The following is a 14,651-nucleotide window of genomic DNA, read 5'->3' on the forward strand; positions in this document are numbered from 1 at the left end:
ACTTTTGGTATGGTAATAATAATAATAATTACAAATAAATTTATTTTACTTATAAATATTTAAAATATAATTATTAATATTAAATAAATATTATACTTTATTAGTATAATACTTACATAAAATATTATATATTTAATCAATATAGTCTATTTCTTTATTAATTTTTACAATTTAAAAATATATATATTTATGTTCCTTGTTCAATGCAATTTAACATTTTTGTATATACTAATTATAATATTATTTTAGTTACAAACTTAGTTTTATATATTTTTGTTACAAATATGTTAACTAAATTTACAACTTACTTTTTGAAAATATTAGTCACAAATATAATTTTTTTAGTTATAAAATTAGTTATGTAAACCATTGTTACTAAATTAAAAAAAAATAGCAAGGAATTATTCTATAAATGTTGTCTACAAAAATATAAAACTTGTGTTACAAATCTGTAAAACATGGTTATATATTTATAAATATTGTTTACAAAAATGTTTTTAATGTAACTGGTTTTCGCATCTGTAAAAGCATGTTACAGGTTTGTAATATGTAAATTCATAGTTGTCGTTGTCTGTAAAAGCTTGTTACATGTTTGTAACATGTAAGTTCTTATTTAGCATTTCTCTATCATGTTGTTTAGGGTTACAACTTACTTTTTGAAAATATTAGTCACAAATATAATTTTTTTAGTTATAAAATTAGTTATGTAAACCATTGTTACAAAATTAAAAAAAATTAGCAAGGAATTATTCTATAAATGTTGTCTACAAAAATATAAAACTTGTATTACAAATCTGTAAAACTTGGTTATATATTTATAAATATTGTTTACAAAAATATTTTTATGTAACTGGTTTACGCATCTGTAAAAGTATGTTACAGGTTTGTAACATGTAAATTCATAATTGTCGTTGTCTGTAAAAGCTTGTTACATGTTTGTAACATGTAAGTTCTTATTTAGCATTTCTCTATCATGTTGTTTAGGGTTGCTCAAGATCCAAACCAATTCAATTACCCCGAATCAATCCAATAATAAAAAATTGGATATTCAATTACAATTAATTGGATTTGTAAACTTAGTCTTTCTCTATCATGATGTTTAATGGACTTAATGTTGTAAACTTAATATTTAAAGGACTATAATGTGACAATTGTAAGGACTTAAATTGGTATTATTACTCCATAGTGTCTAGTATTTTGTATGTTTTTTGTTTTGCTTGTTAATTTGTTTAATATCAACATTTAGGTTCAAAGATAAAAAAATAAAAATAAAAATAAAAATAAATCGACCCAATCCAATTACAAATGGATTTGATTGGATTTGTAGGCCAAAACGGATTGGATTGGATTGGATGATGATTTCCAACATCCAACATTTAATTGAATTGGATTAATTAGTGGTAAAAATGTTGAGCATCCCTAATGTTGTTTGTAAAAATTTGTTACAAATTTATTGCTATATTTTAAAATAATTTTATGATTATACCTTTCAACAATATGGTTTTTTCAAGTCTAAACTTTGATTACAATTTTGTAAGTTTACAGATAAGTAATTCAAAACTTATTTGAAGATGTTAATATATATATATGTATATATATATGTTGTCCATGATAATATTTGTAATGGTTTTATATAAATTTGAAGTGTGATATTCATCATGTAATGGGATGAGTAATATAGATATCTGGGTAAATGTTGATAATAATGGGTTGTGGGTTATATAATAAGCATACCGTAATATTGTAATTAGTTTAAAATACCGTATTTTTAGAATTTTTTTCCAAATTTGCCGTATATATGTTAATTGCCCTAAACAATATCTGAAAAAGCCCAAGACAGAGATGAGCCCAATCCTAGTCCAAGCCTAGACGTTGATTTTCTTGTCGAGTACTGACTTTATCCATATTACGGCGCCGTTTAGACAAACCGATTAGCGATTTTTAGCGGGCCCAGGATAATGGAAATTATCCAAGAAAAAAAAAAACCAAATATTGTTTTGATTTTGTTTTGTCTAAAACTGGCGAAGAGAAAAATTAACAATAACAGAGTAGAACTGCGAAATGGCTGGTAGTGTTGCTGCGACGATTCAAGCCATACCCATCTCGAATCTGTCTTCTTCTTCAAGTACACTCTTCTATCTCCGAAACACCAAGCTTCTCCCAGCTTCGGCGGCCCTCAACAGAGTTGGATTGTCCAGAAAGCAGAGAACTCTGCAACACAGGTCTCTGACAGTCTCATTGGCTCTGGCCGAATCAGATTCCGCCAAATCCTTGGAACCCGATTCTCAATCTCTTCTTCAACAACTCGCTGTAAGCAATACCATATATATATAATCACGTTCATTTGGTTGTGTATCAATTTGTAATTTGAATTTAATTTCTTCGCAGAAAAGTTTTGATCTTCCCCAAGATTACTTTTCGCAGCTCCCACGCGATCTCCGTCTCGATGTAAGTACAAATTACTTTCTTTACGGGGAAAACCGAGTGACCCAGTTCTTGTAATCACAATCTTTTTGAGTGGTTTTGGGCTTTTTTGGCAAAATGCATATTTCTCAACTAAAAAAACAGCCACACAAACAAACGACATGTCGTTTAGAATACTTGTTTATTGCATTTTTTTTTGTTATGGTAAAGCTCAACGATGCGGCTTTTGATCTTTCAAATGGACCGGTCATTGATGAGGTTTGTTTTTCTGATTTTGGTTCCTATCATTTTTCTTCTTCAAATTAAGAAAAAAATGTAATCAACAATACAATTTAATCTCAAATCTCTCTCTATTCAAAAACTAAAATCAGTGTGGTTTAGAGCTGGGAGAGACATTGTTAAATCTCTCTAGAGCATGGGAAAAAGCTGATACATCGACTTCGCATAGTTTAGTTAGCAAGCTCCCTAAGTTGGAAGAGTCATTAACAAACAATGCTAAATCAGGCAAGAACAAGAACATCATATCATATGCAAGTTTTCTCTTTAGACACTCTATATATGTTTAAGCTTATTTTGTTTCTTCTCGTTTTGGTTAAGCCTTCGGAAAGCGTTTGGTTTTGGCTGGAAGAAGGTTCCAATCCATGGGGCAGTATGGCCAAGGCGAGCTACAAAAGGTATGTAACATTTGTCATCGCTACTTCTTTTCTATTTTTCTTTGAGTTTTTGTTGATTGGGACTGTGGTTTTTAGGACTTGAAACTCTCAAACTAAACAAAAACAGTTGAGCATTTCATACAATAAATTATTTTCTTACATGAAAGAAGTTCTGTTTGTATCTCTGAGATGGAAGTATTGTTGGAAACTTCAACAAATGTAGATTGCAAAAATGATGATCACAACTGGGAAATGTCTATCTGATAGTTCGATATCAACAGAGACCGATGAACAGCCAAAGAATGAAAGCAGGATGTTGAAGGTGAGTTCATAATAATCAGTACTTTGAATTTAAATTATCTTATTAGTTAAACATGAACTTTATAATAACATGAGCTGGTTGAGAAACTGCAGTTTGGAGAACTCCAGGTCGAACTAACAGCTAATAAAGCGAATATTGGCGCTTCCATTAGTTTAGTTTTCGGGTAATAATTGTCTCATGTTTTTCCTCTGCTATGAACATGAAAGATTGCTAATGATGTTGTTTACTTGAAAACACAAAATGTAGGATTCTTTCATGGGAGATAGCTCAGGGCATCCAAAACATACCAGAGAGCTCATTGCAGTATTCTAATGACAATGCCTTGATGTTGGCTAAGGTACAATTTAGGTTTAAGATGAGAAAACCATGGTGTCATTTCACTTTGAAGTGTTACCAAGAAATAATTAAGTCTTTACTTCATCACTTTTTGTTACCTAAAGTCTGAAACCTTTTTATTATTACTGCAGTCTCTTAGGGGAGCTCTGCTTGCAGTGTTCTATTCATCAACGGTTTTGTCTGGCTTTACCTCTGTGGGACTTGTCTTACTAGCAAGACAACTCAACTCAAAGGAGAAGTGAAAATCTGCAACTATATTAATGTTAAACCATTTTGGTTTGTAAATTCCTTGTACGGGTAATCATAATTGTAATGTAATTCATAAATAGATTAATTACTTGTCATAAAAAAATCACAATTTCTTTTAAGTATAATTTGTAACTGATTACAAAAATAGAACATTAATTTGTAACTCAAAACTTATGATGTGTGTTAATTTCTTCACCACTTTTATTATTATTTATTATTATTATTAAACTAGGACCACGTTGTATCTAATGGGATTCTTACATTATATATTTCTATTATTATTTATGTATATTAATGTTTTTTAGCCAAATAAACTAATTAAATAGTTTTGTTTTCATGGTTTAATTGTTAAATTTATATTGCTTAAATAAATTATTTGTATATTGTTACTGTACAATAATAAGCTCTTTTGTTTATATAGATTTTATCCATATTATTGATACTTAGTCTTGTTTAAAATAAATTATAAACTATTTTGTTTATTATTTCGGTTCATGATTAATTAATAAACATTGTATCACAATAGTTATTTTTGTGTATGCACTACCATTATGCACAAGATTCAAAAGAAATATATCTTCCAAAAAATCATTAATATCATTTAAATTATTGATTGTATCTTTTTAATTAATTTGATTTCATTAATTGACAACATCTCAATTAGTATTAAAACAAAAATGGAAAGAATCAATATCATACTTACCCATTTATTACAAATAGATTATCGTTATAAAATAGTATGTTTTGTGTGTAAGTGATTTCCTATAATTGATTAAATGGGCACCAGCAGTCTGTCAAGAACAAACAAAGGGACAAGAGTTCAATTGGGAGCACCGGTGGTGTGTCAGCCAAATGAACTTCGACGCTCAAGTTAGTCGGGTTGTAACGAAAATTAATTGAAAGTAATAAAACTATGATGTAAATAATGAGATAGTGATGGATGAATGAGTAATAGAGTGGTCAGAGTGACGGTGGCGACAACGGCGGAACTGAATGACTGGGTCAAGTCTGGTGAGGTCAGATCAGACTGATTGATTCGACTTGCTTGACTGGATCGCTTAGAAAGAGTAGTCTTCATTTCCGTAAGAGAGTAAAATAGAGTAAAGTGATTCTCCGATGTCCCACTCTCAACCCTTGAGGGTCTTTTTTATAGTTGTTCTCTTCTCTCCGTTCTCATCTCGTATATCTCGCCCGTCTGACCCGTTCTCCGTGGTTCCCCTCCGATTTTCATGGGAAGAAGAGCAGGTATTTCGACTGCTTCAATGTCTCTGGCTGACTGAATGCATCTAAACTCGAGCCTAGGTGCTAGCTAGCCCGTTTGGATGGCTTATTCAATATGTATGGGCCCATTTACATCGGTTTGGGGCCTTACTGGCTTATTGGGCATGCTCACTAGTTGGACTTTAATTATAGACAAATTTTATGCACTACAATTTGTCCCTCACTCTTTGACATAAAATTCATTATAGTCAAAGACTAGGAAAAAAATCAATTCTATCAGAATTTACTCAACTCAATTGGTCTCAAAAAATGATAGAGGACCGAATCCGGAAGCTTAATATGGCCTTCGCGCACATGGGCCCGCTGACCGAGTGGCCAGGTGCACGTGGTGCGTGCTTGCGCGCGCATGGGCCTGGACGTTTGGTTGACTGCGCGCCGAGTGCGCCTAGGCGCGAGCGTGTTTGCTGGCCTCCTAGCCAATTGTGTGTCGAGGGCGCATGAGTGTGCCATGCCTGCTGGCTGCCTGGCCGTCTGCGTACGGTGTGCGTCTGGCGCGTGCGCGGGCCTGGTCGATTGCTTGCAGGGTGCGCGGTGTGTGGCTCGCCAATACATGTCCATGGCCTACTGGCCGACTAGCTGGCTGCCTTATCGTTTGGCGCCCAATGCCACTCTTGGCGAGGTGTGTGTGCCTAAGGGCATGCGTGAGGTTGTATGACAGGTTGCCTAGTGACTCGGGCCTTATGGTGCCTGGCTGACTGCGCGCCGAGTGCGCCTGGACGCGTGCGTATCTGTTGCCCGCCTGGCCGGCTGTGCGCATGGTGTTGCAATTTTTCTGCTACGCAAGTATACGCAATCGAATAAACAAGTAATAGTAGTGGAAGTACAGTATCGTTCCGTCAGAGAATTGATCCATTAATTACCAACAACAAACCTTTATTTCTATTTGACTAATGAAAATCGAATGATAAATTAACAACTAACAATAAACTAGAAAAACAAAGTTCAATTAACGAAATTTAATATAAAAGAAATATTAGAGCATTTTAATTTCATCAACCTTCAATTCTATTCAAACAATAATATCACTAATATGATTTTTAAACCTATGATTATAGCATGTTTACTATTGACAATTATATTCTTTCTCAAGATATAAAATATTCAGTTTACATGTGAATTCTCTACATGTCTGTGATAATTCTACACATAAACCGCATTAAGAACAAAAACCTAATTGCTACACAAACCAATTTGATACTTTCGTTCTAAATTGAAATCTATGTCTATTGCCTAAAGCTATTCCAATTCTCACTTTTCAGATATTGAATTAAAACCAATAATCATGCAAAAGATGGTCAATCAATTATAAGCATTAAACATAAGAACAATAGATAAACATAAATTCAAAGAATTATAGAAATTGCATTAAAGATGAATAGAATATCCAGTGACTATATTAAAATACTCTAAATAAGAATTTAGTTAATAATATTAAACATCATCACATAATCTAAAATTCAAAAGCATAAAGAAATGAAATAAAAAAATGAATTATTCTCTGTTTCTTTTTCTCCTGCCGTCAGAACTCCCTTCCCTCTATACCCAAATCCTCTTTTATTTCCACCAAAACAAAACCTACGAAATTCCATTAAAATTTCCAAAAATACCCTTGTGCCGATATATCGCCTACAATGTTGCGATATATCGCCTATCGAATAACCTCGATGAAAACGCAATATATGTTGTCATTTCTGCTTCAGCCAAAATTGATATTCCTCTAGTGGTGATATATCGCCCAAGACAGGCGATATATCGCCTGTACCAGATTTATGAATATTAACCAATTTCGACCAATTAAACATATATTTATCAGAATTCTTGTACTTATCAGAATTATAGCGACACACTGCACAAGTTCACCAAACAGATCAAATACATAATTTTACTTGAGAAAAACAACCAAATCAAATCGAAAAAGTTATGAATAAGCGTATATATTGTACGCTTATCACCTGGGCGCACGTGTGCCTTTTGGCCGCCTGGTCAATTGCGCGTGGGGTGCGCTGGGTGTAACATGCCGGCCTTGAAGGCATGTTACAAGCTAGGATGGTGCTCGGTCAGATGCGCACGCGAGGGTGCAGGCTGGTGAGCATGCTGATGCCTAGTTTGTATGGTAGTGGCATTTTCGTAAATATCTTCAATATTGCCCGGAAATGGACGGGACTTGGTAGGCTCCATATTGAAGGGTCAATGAAGGCAGTGGTATGATCGGATTTGGGAGATTCGGATAATTGGTGAGCTGAGAGCCAAATATGTCTCCCAAGCAAAAATCATATATGTTCCTCGTAGAGGGCTAAAAGCTTAGAAGGCTCTTTGTAGGGGGAGCACCTGGTGTCAACTCTCCATCACCCCCTAGCGCAGGTGCATCAAGTGAGCTACTACTAGTTGGGAGGACTAGTAGGGCGGACATATGAGGACCACGAGGGGACTCATATGTCTCCATGAGTAAGAGTACTCATGGACATTACTAGGCTGCCCCGGTAGTGCGTCGAAGTGTGCTGCCAGAGGTTTAGGGGTACGGTTCCCTTGGCTTGCCGAGATGCCGCTTGCATGGAACATGGCCCGAGCCTTCGAGAGACGTCGTGGTGCGCCATGGCCACGAGTCTCAACACGAGATGGCACGGGAAGTCATTCGCGGGACTTGTTAGGATGCAAGCATTGGAATGTGCACTATGCTTGAGTAGGATAGAGGTCCAGTGTGTGCTATTAGTCTGGCAGCTAGTCTCGAGGGCCTGCCAACATGTGTGAAGGCATGGTGCCTTGAGGATTGGACCATGGACGTATGTGAGTCCTTGGTCTGTGATGTGAGCTATTTGGATAGTATCGAATGGGACATGAGGAGAGGTGTTGGCACGTCAGCTTGGTGTTAGCTCTTGGCCACACATGCTACCTTGGCTTGCGAATGTCTGGGTGAGCATCAGTGTTGGGATTTGCCTTGCAATAGTGAGAACGTATGGTCAGTGTGAGTGTCTTGGCTAGATAGCCTTGATTCATGGTTGCACTCATAAATGCTTGAGAGCATGACTTGAGAGACGGAAGTGTGCATAGGCACACGGTCGCGCGAAAAATGTGCCCATTGTTATTCGAATGGTTGGAAGGATAACCTTGGCTTAGAGGAGTCAAGGTGCCGCACGGGCATTTCTGCTGTCAAAATGTCAGCCCGTGACAGTTGGTATCAGAGCCAGGTTCACCTCAAGTTGGGGTGAACCTGGTTGGCCCATCCTAGAGCGGATGTAGGCGTGACAAAGGATCAGAAGGTCTGGATACTTTAACATATGTCGTTGAGCCGTTTAGTCACCTAGAAAGGATTAGTAGGCTAAGACGGATGGGACTTGGTTGCTCTTCTTCGTGGGAATATTGGACATCCTAGAGAGGGGAAAAGTTATGGTTGCTTCGAATCAGAAAGTTCAGTGATGCTAGAAAGACAACAACCACGTGCAATTGTGGAAGGGCGCTACATATTAGTTGGAACTCGTTGACATGAGACAAGGTTTGATCGAGTGGTCAAGGTTGTATGCTTGGTTCACTAGTTCAAGTTTTCCTGAGTGATAGTGTAAGTCGCACGGAGCGCTGTTGTTGAAAAGGGGACTTGTACGAAAGAGTATGGAAGCATAATAGTGGCCGTCAGACGCTTGTGAGTCACGACAGTGATCGAAAGTGGACAACTTTGATGAATCAGATTAAGATGAGCATGGAATGCTTCAGTTGCTACTTGTGTGCCAAAGGGCATCACATGGAGACTAAGGTGGCAGTGGCCGCGATTGTCAGAGGATAGTCGTACTTGGAAGTGTTTGCATGTTATCTTGTTCTGACCCGGAGGGGAGGCGCCGAGACAATGGAGTGGGACGTGTTAGGTCACAGGGATGTTAGTTGGTGTGAGCAACACTAAGGCATTGTAGGAGATGCTAAGTTGGGGAATATATGCATCAAAGGCCAGCAAGGCCGAGTAGACCGCGCGCAGTGGTCAGAATAGTATTAGAGTTTCTAGAGTGCTGGAGGGCTGCGTCAAGGAAACTTAGTACTACAAGAAGGCATAAGGAGGTGGAGATGGTGCTTGAGTTTAAATGTGGGCCGGAGGGCCTTGCTATTGGGATTTAGTGACCATAGAAGCCTAGAGAAGCTGCCCGGAGGGGCGAGATGCTAGTATAGAGCAGATGGATAGCTATGTGGACAGTGCACACATAGAGGAATCGACAATGGTGCTACACGAAGTAGTTGAGTCGAGAGTCACATCCTGTGGGGTGCACTTCTAGAGTTGTTCTGTGCATGAAGAGTTGGGGTGGTCAGACGTTCTTGCGTGTGGGCAAGTTGTTGAGGACGCCAACAGTTGAAGTGGGGGAGAGACCTTCACGGTTCAAACATCCAAATAGCAGACCAATGTTCCATTACAAAAGCATCGAGATGAGTTATCATGGAGATCGTTAGTTGTTCAGAATGTAAAGTCAAGGAGACTCAGAGACAAAGACATAGCCAGTTACCTGGGGTGAAAGTCGTTAGGACTCAGGCACTAAGGTAACATCAGTGCAACGTTTGCCTAAGGTGAAAGTTAGCAGGACTTAGGTACTAAGGCAACGTAGAGATGTCGAGGGGCAAAGAGTCAGAATTGCCAAGAAATTAGTTCAACATCATCTTCAAAAGTGATAAATGGAACCAGGGACCGCACGAGAGAAGCGGTTAGCTTGCGAGATATACCTTGAGAGGTACACCTCGAGAAGAGAAGTTATTCCCAAGTTGAAGTGGGGGAGCCCACTAATTCATATGTTCGAAGGGTCAGGGTACTTGTTCAGTTTCGGTGTGTGAATCTAGGAGGAAACACAACAACAGATGGGTTGTACAGTGCGAAGACATGCATGACTGATGCGAGTGGGTTTGGTGACCAAGTGAAGCTGCAGATAGACAATATGCATGGGCATAGGCTGAGACCAAGATTGGGCAGGTTTTGCAGCATGTTATGGGACATGCTTATTGTTTTATGGGGACACATGTTTATGGGAACACAAGTCGAATGATTCAAAGAACATATGTCGAAGGGAGATAATGGATTGGGACAACTTCAGACCTCAAGGGTGAGGTAGAGTGCAGTCAAGTTGGTCAAGATTCAACAGGCTGTCTAGAGTTAGGCAAGGTTGATTTGGGGGCAGAAGTTGAGGCACGCTGCTGAGAGTCAGCATGAGCACGAGCCAGAAGGCAGTGCAGTGGTTTCGAATGACGTCGGATCATTGACCACATTGTAGAAGCTCGATTAGCAGTTATGCTTATGGTCAGGAGTGGCCATTTCACATCAAGCCATGGGTATGCAGTAAGGCCGGAGGGCCAAAAGTCTGAGAGACTACTTCGCAAAGTATGTGTGCAAGGGTGCACTAGATACTGCATAAAGGCTACAGTTGGCATGAGTGCCACGTTGAAGAGAAACATGCCTTCAATGAAAGGATGTTTCGTAGGTGCCGTTGAGAACGGTTGGTTTGCGAACCTCACCCTAAGGGGTGCACCTTAATTTCATCCTTGTCAATAGGAGTAGACATTAGACAATTGGCGGGAAAGCAACAATCAAATGATGTGTTTGCTTCAGGGTCAGTGTTGCAAGGGATACTTGGTTGACTGGAGGGACATCGTGATGGACTCGGAGGAGTACATGTGTGCAAGGAGTATTCGAGTGTAGAGGCACTACTTCATGGGAGGATTCTGAATAGCGACGGTGGCATGGGGTCTTTGATCGAGTCCAAGAATGGACGTGGGAGATCATCACCAAGTCAGTGATTCTACAATGATAGAGGGACTAGTGCAGACTCAAGATTCGGAAGAAGCATGGAGTGAGCTTAGGAGTCGAGGCAGGAAGAAGATTGGCCAGCAGTCTGTCGATGAGGGCATCGAAAATTGAAGTGGGGGAGAGTATAACATGCCGACCTTGAAGGCATATTACAAGGTAGGATGGTGCTCGGCCAGATGCGCATGCGAGGATGCAGGCTGGTGAGCATGCTGATGCCTAGTTTGTACGACAGTGGCATTTTTCGTAAATATCTTCAATAATGCAGGGTCAATGAACGGTAGTGGTACGCATGCAGGTTGGTAGGTTCCATATTGAAGGGTCAATGAACGCAGTGGAACGATTGGATTGGGGAGATTCAGATAATTGGCGAGCTGAGAGCCAAATATCTCTCCCAAGCAAAAATCATATATGTTCCTGGTAGAGGGCTAAAAGCTTAGAAGGCTCTTTGTAGGGGGAGCACTTGGTGTCAGCTCTCCACCACCCCCTGGCGCAAGTGCGTCAAGTGAGCTACTACTAGTTGGGAGGACTAGTAGGGCGGGCATATGAGAACCACGAGGGGACTCATATGTCTCCATGAGTAGGAGTACTCATGGACATTACTGGGCCGCCCCGGTAGTGCATCGAAGTGTGCTGCCAGAGGTTTAGGGGTACGGTTCCCTTGGCTTGCCGGGGTGCCGCTTGCATGGAACGTGGCCCAAGCCTTCGAGAGACATCGTGGTGCGTCATGGCCACGAGTCTCAACACGAGATGGCACGGGAAGTCATTCGTGGGACTTGTTAGCATGCAAGCATTGGAGGGTGTACTATGCTTGAGTAGGACAGAGGTCCAGTGTGTGCTACTAGTCTGGTAGCTAGTCTCGAGGGCCTGCCAACATGTGTGAAGGCATGGTGCCTTGAGGATTGGACCATGGACGTATGGGAGTCCTTGGTCTGTGATGTGAGCTATTCAGATAGTATCGAATGAGACATGATGAGAGGTGTTGGCACGTCAGCTTAGTGTTAGCTCTTGGCCACACATGCTACCTTGGCTTGCAAATGTCTGGGTGAGCATTGGTGTTGGGATTTGCCTTGCAATAGTGAGAACGTATGGTCAGTGTGAGTGTCTTGCTAGATAGCCTTAATGCATGGTTGCACTCATAGATGCTTGAGGGCATGACTCAGCGAGAGTTGTTCAAGAGACGGAAGTGTGCAGAGGCACACGGCCGCGCAAAAAATGTGCCCATTGTTATTCGAATGGTTGGAAGGCTGACCTTGGCTCAGATGAGTCAAGGTGTCGCACGGGCATTTCTGCTGTCAAAATGTCAGCCCGTGACACTAGGCGGCCTTGTCGTGTGGCGCCTAATGAGATGCTTTGTGGGGCATATGTGCCTATTGGCGCGCACGGGTTTGTGTGACAAGTTGCGTGAAATGCCGACTGGCCGAGTGGAGCGTGCCTGTGCACACATGTGCGTATTTCAGGCACTTGGGATGCCAATTGACTTGATGCCATCATAAGTTAGATTTTATAAGGTATTAAAGAGCTAATACTTGCCATTGCAATATTTTGCATATTGTAAATATGAGAAAGGGAAATGCAATTCAGTGCGCTCTGACAAATATGAGGTCAAATTCTAGAAAGAAAGCACGTGGGTTGGAAAAAGCTGTGTTCACAGAACTTATATAGTAGTATTCTCTCTCCCACTTAAATATATGTATATATATAGATAGCTTGGTTTCTTGAAATGGTGTCTGGCTAAGCTGAGACTACGTACAGAGAGTATAGCTCTTGCTTAGAAAGGTTGAAACCATAATAAAAATGGAAGGAAGCCATTTCCATTTCCATTTTCAGGGTGGTGGTGGAAGATTGAACAAGAGAAAGAAAGAAGAAGAAGCTCGTATTTTCTTCCCTAGCCCAATGCTCATCCTCTATCTCAGTCCGACCGTCCCTGTCCTGGTGACAGAACGAGTTTGAAGTCAGAATGAATATATTCTAAAATAGCCAAACTTTTCTAGAAAAATCATCAACAATAGACATGAAATAGGAACTGCCCCCATGAGTACTAGTTTTCTCAGGCCCCATAAGTCAGAATGAATATATTCTAAAATAGACTTGGTTTTGTGAATACCTGTTTTAAACTTCAGTCTGTGATGCTTTCCCAATACACAGTATTCACAGAAATCTACCTTGCTTACTCTGTCTTTCCCAAGTAGTTGCTGGTCACTCATAATTTGTAGTCCTTTTTCACTTATGTGTCTAAGTCTTCTATGCCATAATACAGCCTTTGAGTCTTCAGGTGAAACAACCACTGTGTTGTTGCATTTGACAATTGGTTCTCCAATTAGGTAGTATAGACCTTCCTTTTTCTGTCCTTTCATAATCACCATTGAGCCTTTGCACAACTTCATTTGCCCTTCCTTAATCTTGCTCTCTATATTCAAATCATCAAGAACACTTAGTGAAATTAAGTTTCTAGAGAGTTTAGGGACATACCTCACTCCTGTGAGTGATCTAATAACTCCATCAAGCATTTTAAAGCTTGCTGTCCCTGAACCTTCAATGGAGCAAGATTGGTCATTTCCTAGTATCACTTTTCCTCCTTGAGATTCCCTGAAATTAGACAAAAAATATTTGTTGTTAGTCATATGGAAAGTGCAATCAGAGTCTAAAATCCAGTCATCCTTAAATGTAGCAGCTGCTACATATACTTCACCACTGTCATAGCCATCACTTAGGTTTGCATTGTGAAAATCTGACTTGTGTTTTGTTGTAAAATGATCTGAGTTGTTTGAATTTTCTTGTCCTTCAGATTTTCCTTTGTTTCTCTTTAAAAAATAGCAATCCCTCTTAAAATGATCTGGTTTGCCACAATGATAACAACCTTTAGGATCACTAGGGCCTCTTGACTGAGATCGATTCCTGTCATTACTGTGATTACCTTTGTAGTGACCCCTGCTCTGACTTCTTCCCCTGTTTTGCCATGGTTTCTTGTGAATTGGTCTACCTTTGCTTAGATTTACTTCTCCATTAGAGTTTCCTAATTTCTCTGTTTTCATTTCCAAATCTTTGGATTTGAGGGCTGAGATTACTTCTTCAAGTGTAATCTCAGTTCTTCCATATTTGATTGCAGTCTTGACTTCTCTATATGATTCTGGCAGAGAGTTTAATATGATTATGGCCTGGTTTTCATCACTCAGTGCTTCATTTTCCCCTGAGTTTGCAAGTTCAATATGCATCCTCATGAATTCATCAAGATTTTTCTCTAGAGTCTTAGAGTGACTCATCTTGTATCCAAAGATTCTCTCTTTTAAGAAAATCTTGTTTGTGAGTGATTTTTGTTGGAACTGCTCCTCCAATTTCTTCCAGATTTTAGCTGGTGTTTCTTCTTTATCTACCAATCTTATTATTGCATCTGAAAGATTGAAGATAATGATCCTTGTGGCTGTTTCTAGGTACTCTTCTTGCTGTATCTTTGTTGTACCCTCTGACCATTCAATAGGATCTTCCAGTACCCTTAGCAGCTTCTGTTGAGCCAACAGTGATCTTATTTTCCTCCTCCAGATTCGGTAGTCTCCTGAACCATCAAATTTATCTATGTCAACCTTTAGATTACTCATTGTAATACAATCAAAATCAAAACAAG

General features: G+C 39.4%; 1 protein-coding gene across 1 annotated transcript; it reads left to right on the forward strand.

Moving 5' to 3' along the window:
• The first annotated feature begins 1,999 nt into the window (after window positions 1–1,999).
• LOC133790650 (uncharacterized) lies at window positions 2,000–4,182 on the forward strand. Its single transcript, XM_062228349.1, has 9 exons — window positions 2,000–2,310; window positions 2,389–2,448; window positions 2,635–2,682; window positions 2,796–2,928; window positions 3,022–3,098; window positions 3,301–3,399; window positions 3,492–3,562; window positions 3,646–3,736; window positions 3,867–4,182. Exons 1-9 carry the CDS (start codon window positions 2,062–2,064, stop codon window positions 3,975–3,977), a joined length of 939 nt encoding a protein of 312 aa, XP_062084333.1. The 5' UTR covers window positions 2,000–2,061; the 3' UTR covers window positions 3,978–4,182.
• The last annotated feature ends 10,469 nt before the right edge of the window (window positions 4,183–14,651 follow it).

Source organism: Humulus lupulus, chromosome 7 (assembly GCF_963169125.1).
Source record: "Humulus lupulus chromosome 7, drHumLupu1.1, whole genome shotgun sequence".
NCBI classification, from domain to species: Eukaryota; Viridiplantae; Streptophyta; class Magnoliopsida; order Rosales; family Cannabaceae; genus Humulus; species Humulus lupulus.

Excerpts from the sequence above, each read along its gene's own strand:
- LOC133790650 (XM_062228349.1), top strand. The coding sequence starts at position 2,062 with ATGGCTGGTAGTGTTGCTGCGACGATTCAAGCCATACCCATCTCGAAT. Across the intron at positions 3,099-3,300 it reads GCCAAGGCGAGCTACAAAAG|ATTGCAAAAATGATGATCAC; the intron begins GTATGTAACATT and ends CAACAAATGTAG. Across the intron at positions 3,400-3,491 it reads ATGAAAGCAGGATGTTGAAG|TTTGGAGAACTCCAGGTCGA; the intron begins GTGAGTTCATAA and ends GAGAAACTGCAG.